Raw genomic sequence first — 17,648 nt, 5'->3', positions numbered from 1 at the left:
ACCCCATCAACATGTTCTGGAGGCGCCCCTGGAGTGGATGCTGTTTGCATCCTGTTGCATTAAAGTGGAGAATTGAATCCTGCAGATTTTCTCTTCAATAAAAACATCTTCTGAAGTGAAGCTGAGTCTGAGATTTGCTCTCAGATCAAGTTCCTAATGAAGCTGCTGGAAGCTTTGAACCTCCAACAAATTAAATAAAGCTTCATCTAAACGAAAGTGACACCAGATGTTTAATCCAGATACGTGTGGGCCTCTGCAGGAGCACATGAAAGGTGGAGCTGGAGCTTCAAAGCGCGAGAGTCATCTGTTTACGTCCATCTCCCACGGTTTCCTCCTGAGGGTGGAGGGAGGCTGACACTCAGAGGTCAGCCTTCACCTCCCATCTCAGATGGCTTCGCCTCTGAATTCTCCTCCTTTTGTTCGTTTCTCCAAAGAAGATGGAGGAGCCTTACAATTTGAAGCACGCTCGCTCAGAGACAGCTACGGTTGCAGATGTGTTCAAAACCAGTCCAGAAGAGAACTTTTTCATTTGATGATATTAAATAAACTCTTATATTTGGACCATTTTCCCTAAAAAGAAGAATAAAGGAAAATGAACCCTAAAATCTTCCAGTTTTAGTCATTTTTCAGATATTATAACCCTTTCAAAATCTGAAAACATATTCTAAACTCTTTACTGTCTAATGTTATCATAGCAGAAAATAATCAGTTATTTTGTCATAAAAACTATTAAAACTGTTATTTAGACCTAAAACTGGCCATTGCCTCTTTTAGGTTCTCCACCAGGGGGCAGTAGACACTCATTGGAGTTGATCTGGCAGGTTTCTGGAGAAAGCACTAACCCTGATGCTCCATCTGGATGCTTTAAGTGGTTTGGTGTACATTAAAAACTTTATTCCTACATCGACCCTAATCACATTTCCTTTGCACTGACAGCCCTCCCACAGAAACTGTGTCCCACAGGTCTCTCTGCACATGTTACTTCTGTTTTGTTTCTAGCTTAGTTCAGCGGTGAACACTTCCTGGTGTATTTTATAATTATCAGAAGAAACTCAAACATTATCATTTACATGTTCTGGCTCAGTTCTCTCTTCACCACGACAGACCGGTACAACGCCCGCATCACCACAGACGCAGCACCAATCCGTCTGTCGATCTCGCGCCCTATCTTTCCCTCACTCTTGAACAAGAACCCCCCCACCCCCACCCACCCCGAGATATTTAAACTGCTCCACTTGGGGCAGGACCTCATCCCTGACCTGGAGAAGGCATTCCACCCTTTTCCGATGCAAAGCTCTCGATTTACCGGTCCATCTACGTTCCTACCCTCACCTATGCTCACGAGCTTTGGGTAGTGACTGAAAGAACGAGATCGCGGATACAAGCGGCCAAAATGAGTTTCCTCCTCAGAGTGGCTGGGCTCTTCCTTAGAGCTAGGGTAAGAAGCTCGGTAATTCGGGAGGGAATCGGAGTAGACCCGCTGCTCCTCCGCGTCGAGAGGAGCCAGTTGAGGTGGCTCGGGCATCTGATCAGGATGCCTCCTGGACGCCTCCCTGGTGAGGTTTTTCGGGCATGTCCAACCGGGAGAAGACCTACAAGAAGACCCAGAACACGCTGGAGAGACTATGTCTCACGGCTGGTCAGGGAGCACTTTAGGGTTCCCTCAAAGGAGCTGGCCCAAGTAGCTGGGGAGAGGGAAGTCTGGGCCTCCCTGCTCAGGCTGCTGCCCCCGTGACCCGACTCCGGATAAGCAGCCTAAAATGGATGGGTGGATATTTCCAGTGATCATAAACTCTGACGACAAGCCTCAAAATCTTCTAGATAAAGATGCTGTCGGCTTTGTGTGTTTATATTGTATTTACTTAAAGTACTATTTATTATTCTGAAAGTATTTAAAGGTAAAGTTGAACAAAGTTAAGAGCTGAACACTTTCAGCCCTCCTGGTGAACTTGAGTCCTCGACAGAAACAAGATCATGATGAAAGGAAACTGAAGCTCACTTTGATCCTGGATGTGAAGACAGTGTTGGACAGAATCTGACAGTGAGCATCTTCATCCACCTAGAGAAGGAGGGAGGTGAGGGGGAGGTGAAACAGGGTGGTGGTGGGGTGGGGGAGGTGGGGGGATGATGCAAGAGAGAGTCAGGGCATCAGACAGACAGACAGACAGTTGGACACATAGACAGACAGTTAGACAGAGAGACGGACAGACAGACAGTTAGATAGATAGACAGGCAGGCAGACAGATAGACAGACAGTTAGACAGATAGGCAGGCAGACCATCAGACAGACAGATAGACAGTAAGACAGATAGACAGACCGTTAGACAGACAGTTAGACAGACAGACAGACAGATAGGCAGGCAGACAGACAGACAGTTAGACAGACAGACTGTTAGACAGATAGGCAGGCAGACAGGCAGACAGTTAGACATATAGACAGACTGTTAGACAGATAGACTGTTAGACAGACAGATAGACTGTTAGACAGACAGATAGACAGTTAGACAGATAGGCAGGCAGACAGGCAGACAGTTAGACATATAGACAGACCGTTAGACAGATAGACTGTTAGACAGACAGATAGACTGTTAGACAGATAGGCAGGCAGACAGGCAGACAGTTAGACATATAGACAGACCGTTAGACAGATAGACTGTTAGACAGATAGACTGTTAGACAGACAGATAGACTGTTAGACAGATAGGCAGGCAGACAGGCAGACAGTTAGACATATAGACAGACCGTTAGACAGATAGACTGTTAGACAGATAGACTGTTAGACAGACAGACTGTTAGACAGATAGACAGACCGTTAGACAGATAGGCAGGCAGACCATCAGACAGACAGATAGACAGTAAGACAGATAGACAGACCGTTAGACAGACAGTTAGACAGACAGACAGACAGATAGGCAGGCAGACAGACAGACAGTTAGACAGACAGATAGACTGTTAGACAGATAGGCAGGCAGACAGGCAGACAGTTAGACATATAGACAGACCGTTAGACAGATAGACTGTTAGACAGATAGACTGTTAGACAGACAGACTGTTAGACAGATAGACAGACCGTTAGACAGATAGACTGTTAGACAGACAGACCGTTAGACAGATAGACTGTTAGACAGACAGACTGTTAGACAGACAGACTGTTAGACAGATAGACTGTTAGACAGACAGACTGTTAGACAGATAGACAGACTGTTAGACAGATAGACTGACAGTTAGACAGATAGACTGACAGTTAGACAGATAGACTGTTAGACAGACAGATAGTTAGACAGACAGACTGTTAGACAGACAGACTGTTAGACAGATAGACAGACAGTTAGACATATAGACAGACCGTTAGACAGACAGACTGTTAGACAGATAGACAGACAGTTAGACATATAGACAGACCGTTAGACAGACAGACTGTTAGACAGACAGACTGTTAGACAGATAGACAGACCGTTAGACAGACAGACTGTTAGACAGATAGACTGTTAGACAGATAGACTGTTAGACAGATAGACTGTTAGACAGATAGACAGTTAGACAGATAGACAGTTAGACAGATAGACTGACAGTTAGACAGACAGACTGACAGTTAGACAGACAGACTGTTAGACAGACAGACTGTTAGACAGACAGACTGTTAGACAGACAGACTGTTAGACAGACAGACTGTTAGACAGATAGACAGACTGTTAGACAGATAGACAGACTGTTAGACAGATAGACAGACTGTTAGACAGATAGACAGACTGTTAGACAGATAGACAGACTGTTAGACAGATAGACAGACAGTTAGACAGATAGACAGACTGTTAGACAGATAGACTGTTAGTTAGACAGACAGACTGTTAGACAGACAGACAGTTAGACAGACAGACTGTTAGACAGACAGACTGTTAGACAGACAGACTGTTAGACAGACAGACAGTTAGACAGATAGACTGTTAGACAGATAGACAGACAGTTAGACAGATAGACAGACCGTTAGACAGATAGACTGTTAGACAGACAGACTGTTAGACAGACAGACCGTTAGACAGATAGACAGACAGTTAGACAGATAGACAGACAGTTAGACAGATAGACAGACCGTTAGACAGATAGACTGTTAGACAGATAGACAGACAGTAAGACAGACAGACAGCAGGAGACTCATCCGGAGGCTGGTAACATTTATTAAGAAAACAGGAACCAGTAAAACCTCCATCTGCCTTCATGTGAAAGAACAAAATCGATTCTATTAAAAAGAGGCTAAAACATTATTTTCCCACTAAGCATCCGGTCAACTATCAGAAGAGCAGACAGAGAATAAAAACAGAAACTTTTACAAGGTTACAAAAGTTTTACAGCTGCAGAGAAAAATCAAATCAAGACTTCTGTGTTTCTGAGATTGTTTTCATCGATTTAAGAGCCGTTTGGTGGAAGAGCAACGACGGATCACTGCAGTCCAGCTCTGTTTCGACATCGCTCACGTCTTCACACGAGTTCTGCTGCCGGTGCCAAACCCGGGTCTGACCTGGTTGGTGCTGCTTCGTCAGGTCTGAGGAGGTCGGGTCTCCTTCAGCTCACAGTCCCGTTTCTACCTGAGGAGGTGTCGCCACTCGTCTACCTGCTTCCATCCCTGATTGTGTTGCATTGTTTGTCTCCTCTGCTGCTGGATCAGCACCAGGAAAACGATCTTCCCACCATCTCAAAGAACAGCTTGTTGGGCTTCCTGAAGAAGCGGCAGAGCTTCTTCAGAGCCAGAGAGCTGAGCGGAGCGTGAGGTCTGCCTTTGGACTCGTCCAGGCACTTGTCGTGTCCGGCGGACAGCAGGCAGTAGAAGCCCTTGGTGGTGTTGAAGTAAAAGTTGTTGGGGTTTATTCTGGGAGGAAGGTCCAGAAACCGCTCTGCATTCCTCAGCTCAGGAAAAGGGTCTCGGATCAGAGCGTCGCCGTCCACCACGTGAATCTGATCCCGGGTGAAGACCTGGAGCCAGCGGGCCAGGTGCTGGTGGTACAGGCTCCTCTGCAGAGCCTTGTATCCCCTGTTGATGTGGCCGTTATGGAGCAGGAGCTCCTCCAGGGGCTGGTAGGACTTCAACTGGGTCAGGCGGTTGTGCAGAACCTGGGTGTAGTCTGACACCAGCCTCTCCGCCGGGTCCCGGACGATGAGCAGCAGTCGGACTGCAGGGTTCATGTCCCAGATCCGGGCAGGAACCTGAGGAGCTGCAAAGTATCCGGGGGTCTTCTCCACCGTCAGCTGAGCGGGGAGGGTGAGAGGCATCTGGGCTCGGTACCAGTCCAGACCACGGCGGAAGTGCTCCTCCACGTTGAAGAAGTGCACCTGACAAAAATCAAAAGTAGAAGTTAAACTTGCTGACGAGCCTCTGGGTTTACTTTTCACGAGCTCTAGGAGACACTCCGTCCTTTGATCCCGGGTCCATCCCGTCTCTGGTTCTGATGCTAAACCGTCCTGATTACCGAGCAGGTTTCTGAGGACGCACCTGTCTTCAGTCATCACTTCAGGTCATTTTGTGCATAAGATGGCTGAGCCAAACTGATCTGGGACCTGTTTCATCTCTTTGTGACCTGATTAATGATTCACGTCTCCGGTGAGACTCGGGCCAGAGTCAGCAGACGTTCATCCGGCACAATAAGAAAACGACCGATGATTCACAAACCGTTTACATTTCTCAGGAGTTTGACTCAGAAACCAGGAAGCAGGTCCAGATTCGGGCTTTTGTTTGATTCTTTTCTGTTATTTTTTGAATACAAAGCTTATCTGCAGCGAGTGGGGTCGACACGTTCATTATGACCTCATTTATGGACACGCTGCTCTCAGCTGAGCATCGATCACCGTGTGCTTCACGGACCGGCCTCCTCCCAGAACAACAGAATGGGTTTATTTTTGTGTTTTTCTGGATCCTCCTACTGGTCAGCGCTGCAGACGACGACGAAGACACCCTCACCCTCTCCCTGGATCCCATCAGCAGCTCCAAAGGAGACGTGTCCCTGACCCCTCTGACCCCGAACAGCCTCAGGCTTTTCTAAACCTCTGGCTGATGATGCATCTCCTTCGTAAGCAGGCCAGACTTTTACTCCTCTGAACTGTGCAAACACGATGCTTCATCTTTAGAAGATACTGCAGATGCACCAAACTATGGATTTGTATTTTTCATTGAATAAACAATGACAACGAAGGCTTTTTGAGCCTAATTCTGACGGACAGGGGCAGAAGATGCGCTCCACAAGCAGCCAGAGCCACAAAGAGAAGAACTGCAGAAAATATGGAAAACTTACATGAAGATTTTAGAAGAATGCGTCACTACATGATGACCACCACAGAATAAGAGCGCATCATCATCATCATCATCATCATCATAGTGTTTGTGTTTTACCTCTGCCTTTGCCACCTCCACATCCGGGTGCAGGTTGAGCATCTCCAGCAAGGCTCTGGTGCCGCCTTTCCTCACCCCAATGATGATAGCTCCGGGCAGCCGCTGCTGGGAGGCGTTGTAAGATGATGATGAGGAAGAGGAGGATGAAGGAGGAGAGTAAAGAGGCGAAGTGGAACTCCCGCTGCGCAACTCCCTTAAGCACACAGAGAGCTGCGTGTGCAGCAGGAGAAGCAGCAGCAGCGCTAGTAGCAGCGTCCACAGCATGGTGCCACACACACACACACACACACACACACACACACACACACACACACACACACACACACACACACACACACACACACACACACGTATGAAGCTCCCACGCAGTGCTTGTTATCAGTCAGCAGGGGGCCTCAGGAGGATGCTCTTCAACTCGACACCCTGGGAGACAAGAGAACACAAAAGGTTATCGTCCTCCTGGCTCACAGTTTACCGCCAGAAAGCTGCAGGACAGGTGATCCACTTGTTAGGAAACGTGCTGATAAACAAGCAAAATGAGCTCCTTTTAAATGCAAATAACTCAGAGCCAAAAAATAAGAGATGAAACTGGAGCCAGGCTTTGATGTGTTATCGCATTCAAACACGTTTCAGGTGAGGAACCTGCAGCTGTTACATCAAATCGGTGTTTAAAAAGGGACAACCAGCAGAATGCACGTCTAAAAGAAAATGCATGCATGTTCCAGAATTTGTCCAGTTCGATTCTGGGGCTCCAACCAGGCTCTGATCTGCTGTAGGGGTGGGGGTGCAGCATCGGCACCATTAAAGTTGTGAGTGTGCAGTCGCGGTGTAATTTACTTTCCTCTCACACGCCGTAGCGCCGCACACATGTGCTTGCTCAACTGTTTTATGATCCCATAACTCTGCAGCGGCCCTCGCTTTAATGGGCCGTTTTACAAACTCTCGGTGCGAGCAGAAAACAGAGCTGCCATGTGATTACGGCCAGAAAATGTTCCGAGATTAATTCCGCGTCCAGAGCAGACGGAGACGAGACGCTCTGGAAATGAACGCCGCGTGGTTCGGGGTCTCCTCCAGGAGCAGCATCACTCCTCCGAGCTGCTTTGGTGAGAAGCTGCAACAGGTTTTACGTCAAAAACGCTGCAAAATGTGACATAAAATGGAAATTAAAGGCTTAATGACCCATGAAGGAACTCCCGTCAACAGAGTTTTAAACTGAGATCATCTTCTGTTGAGTTACAATGTGTGAGTGTAACGTTTGAGCTGAGGGGAAAACGCAAACGAGATTCCTCAGGAAGACCACAACAGTTAAGGGAGCCAGTGGTTGGTTACCAGCTGGACTCTAAACGAGAGGAATCGGAGACTATGATAGGATGGTTTACTGGAATTCTAAAGTTAATGTTTGAAAACGGACAAAATAGAGAAGTGAATGGTGTGAGGTCTGACTCGGACTTTTGGATTTGGGTTTTTAATGCAGTAAAAAGAGAAATGGAAACATCTGGTGATAAAACACCATGAAATGAAGGACCAGAGAGAAAAAGACTAAATCAGTCGTTTATGTGATGATAGCTGTGGTTGCAGCTCAGGTTCCTTTATTTGTTAAATGAGAAAAGTTTGCTGTGATTAAAATTATTATTTTTGCTTCATTCTGGGAACGTGGCATAGTTAGAAAGCTAGGAATATTTATTTATTTATTTATTTTCATTTTTTTCGTGTCCTGTCTGGCTGTGAAGCAAACAGAATTGATGTCTGAATGCTGGTGACAAGCCTTACAGATTTACTAGGTGGAGCATCAAAGTGTTTGCTTTTAATGTCACGCCTGATACTTAAAACTTTATTGTTATTGTTGTTGAATGCTTTGTAATTCCGACCAGACACGGGGACAGAGTGAAGGAGAAAGCAAAAGACAAAAGCTGGCACAACCAGCAGCCAGCAGAGTCCCGGGAGATATCAGCAGCAAGCCCACAGGCCTGCCCGCAGCCTCCCACCCCCCAGCCGGCAGAGCCCGTGGACCCAGATCCCACCAGGCAGCCACCGGGATTGATCAGGCAGACGCAAAAAATCTTAAACCCCCTGACCCGGGAGCTGCGAACACTCAGGCAGACCAAGGCACCGCACTCCACACCAGGTGTGGCAGGGGGAGGGGAGACAAAGACGTATAGCATCAAAAGAAGTCCCAGGAAAGGGGAGGAGTCAAAGGCCCCACCTGACATATACAGTCATACACAGACACAGTCACACACTCCCTCCCTCATGCTCACACACACATACAGCCAAAGACTTACGAAAATGCACGCCGGACACCCACTCATGCTCCCCATACACACACACTATTCACTCTGGTCCCGGTACTGCTGCACATGGGATACAACCATTACCGGTTCCCAGAGTTTGACCCTTTCTGCTGGGGTGCTGATGAGCAGGCTCCCCCGCCCAAAGCTGACCACAGCAACCCACCACCCCAGACCCCAACTGGACGGCTGGATCTCCCTCCTAGCCTCCAGCCCCAGGAAGCCAAGCGACAACAGAGGTGTGCTAAGACCCCCTAGTCTCCCTCCGCCTGCTCCAATATAGTGCTGGTGCGTGTTGATGAGGTGTATTTCATGGCTGTGGTGAGCGGGCAGTGCGGGCATTGTCTGGCCTATGCCAGCTGATGCCACCACACCACCCCACTTGCACCCACAGCCCTCAGTGTCTAAGTGCAGTTTAAAATTGGAAGTGGGCACCGGCACTCGGGAGGAGGCTGAGAAATCCCCCTGCCAAATGCCGTTGAATGTGCTCACTCCCAAGGCCCTAAGTGTGTGTTTGCGTGGAATGTCGTTGGTGGAAGTGTATAAGGTGCAAATAAAATTGGGGGGCAGGTTGCCACAGGAATGCAGAAATGGGGTTCATACCCACACCCCCTGACTTGTCCACCCCCCAAGGTCCTATGTGCATGTTTGTGTGATGATGTGAGGGAGCAGGAGGAGAAAAATGCGTGGGGATGGGGAGGAATGGCTGGTTGGACTTAAGCCCTCCAGGGAGCCAGCTCCCCCACTGGCCCCAATAGGCACCTCTGTTGCCAAAATGCCACCCAGGGCATGGAGACCCCAGCCCATCTTGCCAGGGCCCAAAGCAGCAGCATCACAAAGCCTCACGGAGTCCAAGGGCACCAATCCAGCCCCACCCCAGCAGAATATCTATGCCCATCCCTGCATTTGCACAACTTCCAGAATATATAAGACATAGGACATCCAGGTAAGGTTGGGTCCTCCCCCTCCCCTGTGATGGGACAGCAGAGGAGCCACGGTCTACCCGAGGCCCCTGAGCCTGGGCCAGGCACTGCCGCATGTTCCCGCCTTCTTCCCGGCAGCATACATGTCAGGACCTGACCCCCAAGGCCTCGCCCAGATCCCCACTCGGGGCCGGCCACCCCCACACCCCAGGCCCCCACCCAGACCCGCTCAGGGGCAATGCAGCTGCCAGGCAGCAACCCATGGCTACTGCCAAGACCCCCAAGGGGCCCACTCACACCCACCAGTAGTCCACCCCCTGAGGCAACCCAAGCACCTCCAGAGGGGGGCAGCAGCCCCCCAGTCCCAGACACCCCCGTTGAACCCACCTCCAGGGAACGTCCGGATACTCAAAACTCAGACCCTCCACCCCCCCAATTGTCAGGAATGTTGCAGTGTGTACAGGTGTCAGACGACACAAACCCCATCCTGAACGTCCGATGACCTGTATAGTGTACTCTGTGTAGAATTTTGTACTGAATTAATTGTAAATTGGGGTGTCTGATCATCATTTTAAAAGTTTTTAAACAAGTTTGGGACCAGAAGTCCGGGTCAAAGCTAACTGATAGATCCACCTCCCATTTTTTTTCAATAGGGATTGCAATTTTATCGTCTATTTTGGACAGTGTCTTATATACTTTAGACAGTAGTTTGGGGGGTTTGAGATTATAGAAGTCTAATACCCTTGGTGGTGTTTGTAATTCTATTTTATTGAGCTTAAATTTTTGTTAAACTACAGAATTAATTTGGTGGTATTCTAAAAAGCTATTCTTATCTATTCCAAATTGGGAGACTACTCTGTTAAATGGCATGAAGTCCAATCCTTCATATATGTCTTCCAGGTATAGGATTCCTTTATTTTTCCAGTCCGGAAGGTTCATCATTTGGTTATTTTGCAAAATATCAGGATTATTCCAGATAGGTGTGCGTCTGCATGGTACTAGTGAGGACTCTGTCATTTTTAGATACTCCCACCATGCTGCCAGAGAGGTGCTGATACTAATACTTTTGAAGCCTTCATGTTTTCTTATGCTTGAGCTAATAAATGGTACATCTGAAAGCTCTATCGTATTACAAAGTGTCTGTTCTATATCTAACCAGGACTCATCTAGTGGGTTATCTTGCAACCATCTTGGTATATATTGCAACCTGTTGGCTAAGAAACTGGGAATATTTTAGAAAAATGTATTCAAGGTACATTTGAGAATTCTGTTGGTGCTTTTTTCTTTGATTTTGTTGATTAGTTAAAAAAAAGTTCATTTTAAACTCCAGAATGAGAATAAACAACTAAATCAGAGAACGACGGATCTACAAGTAAAAAACATGGATGTCTGGGGAAATATGTGAAAAAACCTACAAATGACTGACTAACTAACTAACTAACTAACTTACTAACTAATTTATATTTTGATATATTTGGCCAAAACATCTATAACTCCATTCTCTTATTTATTTATTTGTTTGCTTGTTTGTTAAAACGTGTGTGGGTGAATGGCTAGGTTTTTTTGTAAAGTGCCTCGGGGGGTTCCAGGACTCGGTGCTGTATCCAATGCAGGCCATTTGTTTGTTTGTTTGTTTGTTTGTTTAGTAAAATGTGTGTGGGTGAATGACTGGCTGTGTTGTAAAGTGCCTTGGGGGGCTGTAGAACCCTAGAAGAGACTTTATGGATAAATAAAGACTTTTTATCATTTTTAACTATGAGTGAGAGTTTTATTAAGGAAGTGAAGGAATGATGATTTTAGCCGTTTCAGCCTAATTTCATAAAAACAAAATTAAAAGGCTGATCTACGACTATTCTGTGTGATGAGCTGGGACTCTCGTTTACGCATCCTGATACCTGATAACTGGTGTTGATGGTGATCAGCTGTGGCGGCCATCTTGGCCTGGATTAACATCCAGAAGCTAATTAGATTTATGATCAGAGCCATTAATTATGTTTCTGATAGCTTCTTCAAAATCCATCCAGTGGACACACACACACACACACACACACACACACACACACACACACACACACACACACACACACACACACACACACTTGGAGATTTCCATCACGCTGCTGCAGCCCGTTAACGCTACAGTTTATGAGTGAGGTCATGAAAACATGGCGATGACTCGAGGCGGTGTTTCAAAGCAGAAGAAGGGATTCCTTCCTCCTCCTTCGTTGGCGGCATGCTTTCTGTTGCTATGGTTCCCCCTGTTATGATGCTGAAGCAGCTCAGAGAGTTCAGAGGAGAAAACCCGTCTCCGTTGCTCCTGAAGCAGAACACTAATTGCACCATCAGGGAGCACCACCTCCAGGCCTGACCTCCTGTGCAATCCCCCGACCTGGCGACACTGACGCCATCCACCCAGTCGTCACCCCTCTGCTCTGAATGGGAGTTTCTTAATGCAGGTGTGTGTTTGCATTATTTTACGCAATAACATCTGCTCGGATCGAAGTGTGACTGACGCCAGATGAGTCGGAAGAGGGATCAACCTTTGTCTTTTGCTTCCTTTATAGGACATAATCAGAACTGTTGAGCTAACAAGTCCTAAAAATAACCCGAGCTGCTGGCAGTGATAACACCTACAGTAATTATCTGGATGCGAAGCTGCAAACTGTGAGCTGCCAGTCACAACGTGAGGACAGTGTTTGTGTGTTTGCAGCTCAGACAGAGACGGGTATCTTCTGGGAGTTTTGCGTGTTGCACAGTTCGACACGCGTCTCGTGTTGAGTGGCTGCACCAATCCCACGTGAGTTCCCTCTCCTCCTATCCGTCCCTTCCACCTCTCTGTGTCCCTCTGCTCCTCCCGTCCTCCTTAACTTCCACCTTTGTCCCTTTTCTCCTCCACGACTTCAGGAGTTGTTAGAAACTCACGCTGTTTGTGCGGCTCGGCTAACAAACCCCCGCGCCGTGCTAATGGGGATGCCCTGCAGCAGCCTCTTAGCTGCTCATAAATTAAACACAAGCAGCACCTTCCTGGCCTGAATTTGTTTTGTTTTTTTGACTCAATGAACTTTTAATCCTGACAAAAATGAAATGAGACGGATCTGGATTCAGAAATGAGAAGCGGCTCCGTGCGCGTGTCAATGAGGCGAGAGCCGAGGGCTGATTAGTCGTTGATTCACAGCAGAATTCAGGTTAACGCCGTCTGGCCTAAATACGACGGGGAGCCCGTTTTCATCTTTGTTTTCACAGTAAATAAAGATTTGTCTCTGAAGCCTCGATTCCAACGCAGACCAGGTCGATAAATCCGCTTCTTTTAAACTTGCAGAGTTTGATCGACAATAAAAAAGATGGCGTTCAGACAAAGTCGCTGCTGAAATAAACCATTTGGGTTTATGGGATGAAAAGGTAAATGACCTGTGTTTGTGTAGCGCCTTCCTAGATTTCTACGGCCCCCCAAGGCGCTTCACAACACACTCAGTCATTCACCCAATCACATTCTGGTGGGGATGAGCTACGATGTAGCCACAGCTGCCCTGGGGTGCACTGACAGAGGAGAGGCTGCCGAGCACTGGCGCCTCCGGTCCCTCCGACCACCACCAGGAGGCGAGGTGGGTTGAGTGTCTTGCCCAAGGACACAAGAATGGAGCTGTGATCGAACCTGCATCCTTCCGATTACTGGACAACCTGCTCTAGCTCCTGAGCTACTGCTGTCCCATAAGTATATGGGATAATAATGTAATATTATATTATATTATATTATTTTTTCTCCTCCTTGAACCGTCACCTTATCGTGATGGAGGGGTTTGAGTGCCCTAATGATCCTAGGAGTTATGTTGTCTGGGGCACTTTGTGCCCCTGGTAGGGTCTCCCATGACAAATTGGTCTTAGGTGAAGGGTGAGACAAAGAACGGCTCAGAGAATCTTTCATGGATATACAAACAAAGGGATGGAGTACCCGGCCCGGAGGGTTACTGGGGTCCCACCCTGGAGCCAGGCCTGGGGTTGGGGCCCGTGAGCGAGCGCCTGGTGGCCGGGCTTTCGTCCATGGGGCCCGGCCGGGCCTAGCCCGAACCGGATACATGGGCTCATCCAACTGTGGACCCACCACCCGCAGGAGGAACATGAAGGGTCCGGTGCAGTGTGGATCGGGTGGCAGACCGAGGCGGTAACCTTGGGAGTTTGCCCAACCAATCCACATGTGCTTTGTGGATTTGGAGAAGGCTTATGACCATGTCCCCAGGGGCACCCTGTGGGGGACGCTCCAGGAGTATGGGGTGGGTGGCTTTCTGTTAAGGGCCATTCAGTCCCTTTACCAGAGGAGCGTGAGTTTGGTCTGCATAGCCGGTAGTAAGTCGGACCTGTTCCCGGTGAGGGTTGGACTCCGCCAGGGCTGCCCTTTGTCACCGGTTCTGTTCATCACTTTTATGGACAGAATTTCTAGGCGCAGCCGTGGTGTGGAGTGTGTCGAGTTTGGTGGCAGGAGAATCTCGTCTCTGCTTTTTGCAGATGATGTGGTCCTCCTAGCTTCATCCAGCTCTGACCTTCAGCTCTTGCTGGGTAGGTTCGGCCGAGTGTGAAGCGGCTGGGATGAGGATCAGCACCTCCAAATCTGAGACCATGGTTCTCAACCGGAAAAGGGTGGCTTGCCAACTCCGGGTCGGGGGAGAGGTCCTACCTCAAGTGGAGGAGTTTAAGTATCTCGGGGTCTTGTTCACGAGTGAGGGTAGGAGGGATCGGGAGATCGACAGGCGGATTGGTTCGGCGTCTGCAGTGATGCGGACGCTGAGCCGAGTTGTCGTGGTAAAGAGGGAGCTGAGCCAGAAAGCCAGGCTCTCGATTTACCGGTCGATCTACGTCCCAATCCTCACCTATGGTCATGAGCTTTGGGTAATGACCGAAAGAACGAGATTGCAGATACAAGCGGCCAAAATGAGTTTCCTTTGTAGGGTGGCCGGGCTCAGCCTTAGAGATAGGGTGAGGAGCTCGGACATTCGGGAGGGACTCGGAGTAGAACCACTTCTCCTCTGGATCGATAGGAGCCAGTTGAGGTGGTTTGGGCATCTGGTCAGGATGCCTCCTGGACGCCTCCCCGTGGAGGTATTTCGGGCATGTCCTGCCGGCAGGAGGCCCCCGGGTCGACCCAGGACACGTTGGAGAGGTTACATCTCCAATCTGGTCCGGGAACGCCTTGGGGTCCTGCCGGAGGAGCTGATGGAGGTGGCCGGGGAGAGGACGGTCTGGAGCTCCCTAGTTGGGATGCTGCCCCTGCGACCCGGACCCGGATAAGCGGAGGAAGACGACGACAACAATTATATTATATTATATTATATTATATTAGTTAACATTATTTTATTTTATATTATATTATGTTATTTTACATTATATTATGTTATATTATATTATTTTATTTTATATTTTTTATATTATATTATATTTTATTATATTATATTATTTTACATTATATTATATCATATTATTTTATTTTATATTATTTATTTATATTATACTATATTATTTTATATTATATTATATTATATTATATTATATTATATTATATTATTTTATATATTTTTTATATGATACTATATTAAATTATATTATTTTACATAATATTATATTATATTATATTATATTATATTATATTATTTTAAATGATATTGTATTATATTATATTATGTTATATTATATTATATTATATTATTTTACATTATATTATATTATATTACATTATATTATATTATATTATATTATCTGTAAACTACAGAACCAAATCCAATTTCAAAGACACAAAGTGATACAGTTACGCGTTTTTCTTACTAAAACTGAACAGACTTCTGCTTTTTTATTTCTTTTTCTAAAATGTGAGCTCCAAGTCAGCCCCTTAGCTCTGCTCAATGAGCCTCACATGAGTCACAGCGCATCCCCGTCGTGCACTTCTTATGATCCACATTAGGCTGCGCGGAATGAGAGAACAAACAACGACAACAACAACAATGCCAAGATTGTTAATGATGCATGAACTCTCTGTAATGGCAAACACAGAAATCTGGAAGGGCTGGAGACGACAGAGATGGAGGGAAAACGGAAAAAGTGGAAGGTTGGAGTTTAATTATCTGTGAAAGGCAGATAGTGCCATCTGCTTTTTGGGACAAGTGTCATGTAAGTGTGTGTGTGTGTGTGTGTGTGTGTGTGTCTTTGTGTGTAGCATGTGATCCAGCCCCTTGGAAATATCTTTTGACTGAGCGATGGTATTTGGGGGTTGGGAGAGAGATTATCCTGTACAAAGAGACAGAGGGTGGCAGGGAAGGAGGAGGCTTGGTGGCAAGGACGCATGACTGGGTGGAGGTAGTGTGTGTGTGTGTGTGTGCGCGTGTGTGTGTGTGTGTGTTCTCTATGGGAGACTGTATGTACAACAACATGAAGATTGTCCCCAGTAGGGGGTTTCATGGTGAACCGTTTTGGATTGCAAAGCCTGTCGCATCACCAAGGCTGTAAAAGTCAGATAAAACTCTGTCTTGCGTTCTTTCATCCACCCTCCGTCCGTTTCTTCACTCGTTTGCGTCTCAGATTTTCACCACAGCCACTCTTTCCTCTTGCGTCCCAACCAATCACCCTGCCCGATTCCAGCAAACAGGCTCCGAGACGATTGCTTTTTGGTCTAACAAAGGAAATGTAACAAGGCTGCTCCTATTTCTCATCCCGTTCCCATTTCTCGCCTGGGGAGGAGATGGCCAACACTCGGAGGGGAGTCCGCAATCAAAATAGATGGAGACGTCTGAGGAAAGATGCAAATTGGTCATGCTTCTGGAACAGGGCATCCGCTGGCGTTCGTCCTGTTGGTCGGTTACAGAAAAATAAACAAAAAATTTCCACCTACTTCTCATTTCTTCATAATACTTTAGAAAAATCATTTTTTAAAGTCCAAAAAAGCTGGAAGTTCTCTCAGAGTTCACTGATTGGGACAAAGGGGGAAAAAATGGAAGTTTTGTCTCCTTGGGACACTTTCCGGAGGAGACCGACTCAACCTCAACCAGGCTCAGAGGGATGCTCCAGTCGGAGGAGAAGGTTTGATGTCAGAAAGATGAAAAACAGAAACATCAGCTGCAGAAGCAAAACCAGCAAACCAGAGTCAACCATGTGTTGCACGGCGACGTACTCAGCATATTCAGGACGAGGCGGGGGTCACGTCTGGCTTTGGTCTAAGGGCAGAAGTCAAACTCAAAGGGGTTCTTTGGAGAAAATATTTGATTAAACTTAAATAATCCACACGTTTTTATCTCAGAGGAGGCCATATTGTAATAAAAACTCTAAATGAGCAGAATAAATGTGAATGAGCTGATTCAGATTTTATGTCTCATAGAGCCGCGAGCCTGCGCGGACAAGCGGGTATAGACAACGGATGGATAGATCTGGACATGCGTGGAAACATGCAGGAATGACCCAAGATGTCGGATGAGATTCAGTATGACAGCAAAACCCCCCAAGGCGCTTCACAACACAATCAGTCATTCACCCATTCACACGCTGGTGGGGGTGAGCTAATGTAGCCACGGCTGCCCTGGGGCGCACTGACGGAAGTGAGACAGGCGCCGCCGGTCTCTCCGACCAGCAGGCAATGAGGTGTGTGTGTGTGTGTGTGTGTGTGTGTGTGTGTGTGTGTGTGTGTGTGTGTGTGTGTGTGTGTGTGTGTGTGTGTGTGTGTGTGTGTGTGTGTGTGCGCGCGCCTGTTCTGTCTTCTCCATCCCCAGTGAGTGGTGGAGGATGGCTGCTTATACTGAGCCAGGATCCTCTGGAGGTTTCTTCCTGTTAAAAGGGAGTTTTCCTCTCCACTGTCGCTTTATGCTTGCTTAGTATGAGGATTGCTGTAAAGACTCTGACACTAGTCAGTGACTCGATGCAACCTGCTGGGTTCCTTATATAGGAAACTTTTTTCTGATTGGCTTAATGAACTGACTTGAATTGGAATGTTTACTGTGTGAAGTGACTTGAGATGACTCTTGTCATGATTTGGTGCTATATAAATAAAATTGAATTGAATTGAATTGAACTGCCCAAGGACACAAC

At 47.1% G+C, this 17,648-nt stretch overlaps 1 protein-coding gene across 1 annotated transcript in view; it reads right to left on the bottom strand.

Moving 5' to 3' along the window:
* Positions 1-4,155: 4,155 nt before the first annotated feature.
* hs3st1l2 (heparan sulfate (glucosamine) 3-O-sulfotransferase 1-like 2) overlaps positions 4,156-17,648 on the bottom strand; it is a 37,447-nt gene continuing 23,954 nt past the window's right edge. Inside the window, exons 3-4 of the mRNA XM_054730301.2 lie at positions 6,380-6,802; positions 4,156-5,325 (exon numbers count right to left, since the gene is read on the bottom strand). Coding sequence (XP_054586276.2) covers positions 4,660-5,325; positions 6,380-6,643 — 930 coding nt within the window. The 5' untranslated portion in view covers positions 6,644-6,802 and the 3' untranslated portion in view covers positions 4,156-4,659. The remainder of the gene's footprint in view (positions 5,326-6,379; positions 6,803-17,648) is intronic.

The sequence above is a fragment of the Nothobranchius furzeri genome, chromosome 10, assembly GCF_043380555.1.
Source record: "Nothobranchius furzeri strain GRZ-AD chromosome 10, NfurGRZ-RIMD1, whole genome shotgun sequence".
Taxonomy (NCBI): Eukaryota; Metazoa; Chordata; class Actinopteri; order Cyprinodontiformes; family Nothobranchiidae; genus Nothobranchius; species Nothobranchius furzeri.
The sequence above is the reverse complement of the archived record's forward strand: the minus strand, read 5'-3'. Positions and strand labels throughout refer to the sequence as shown.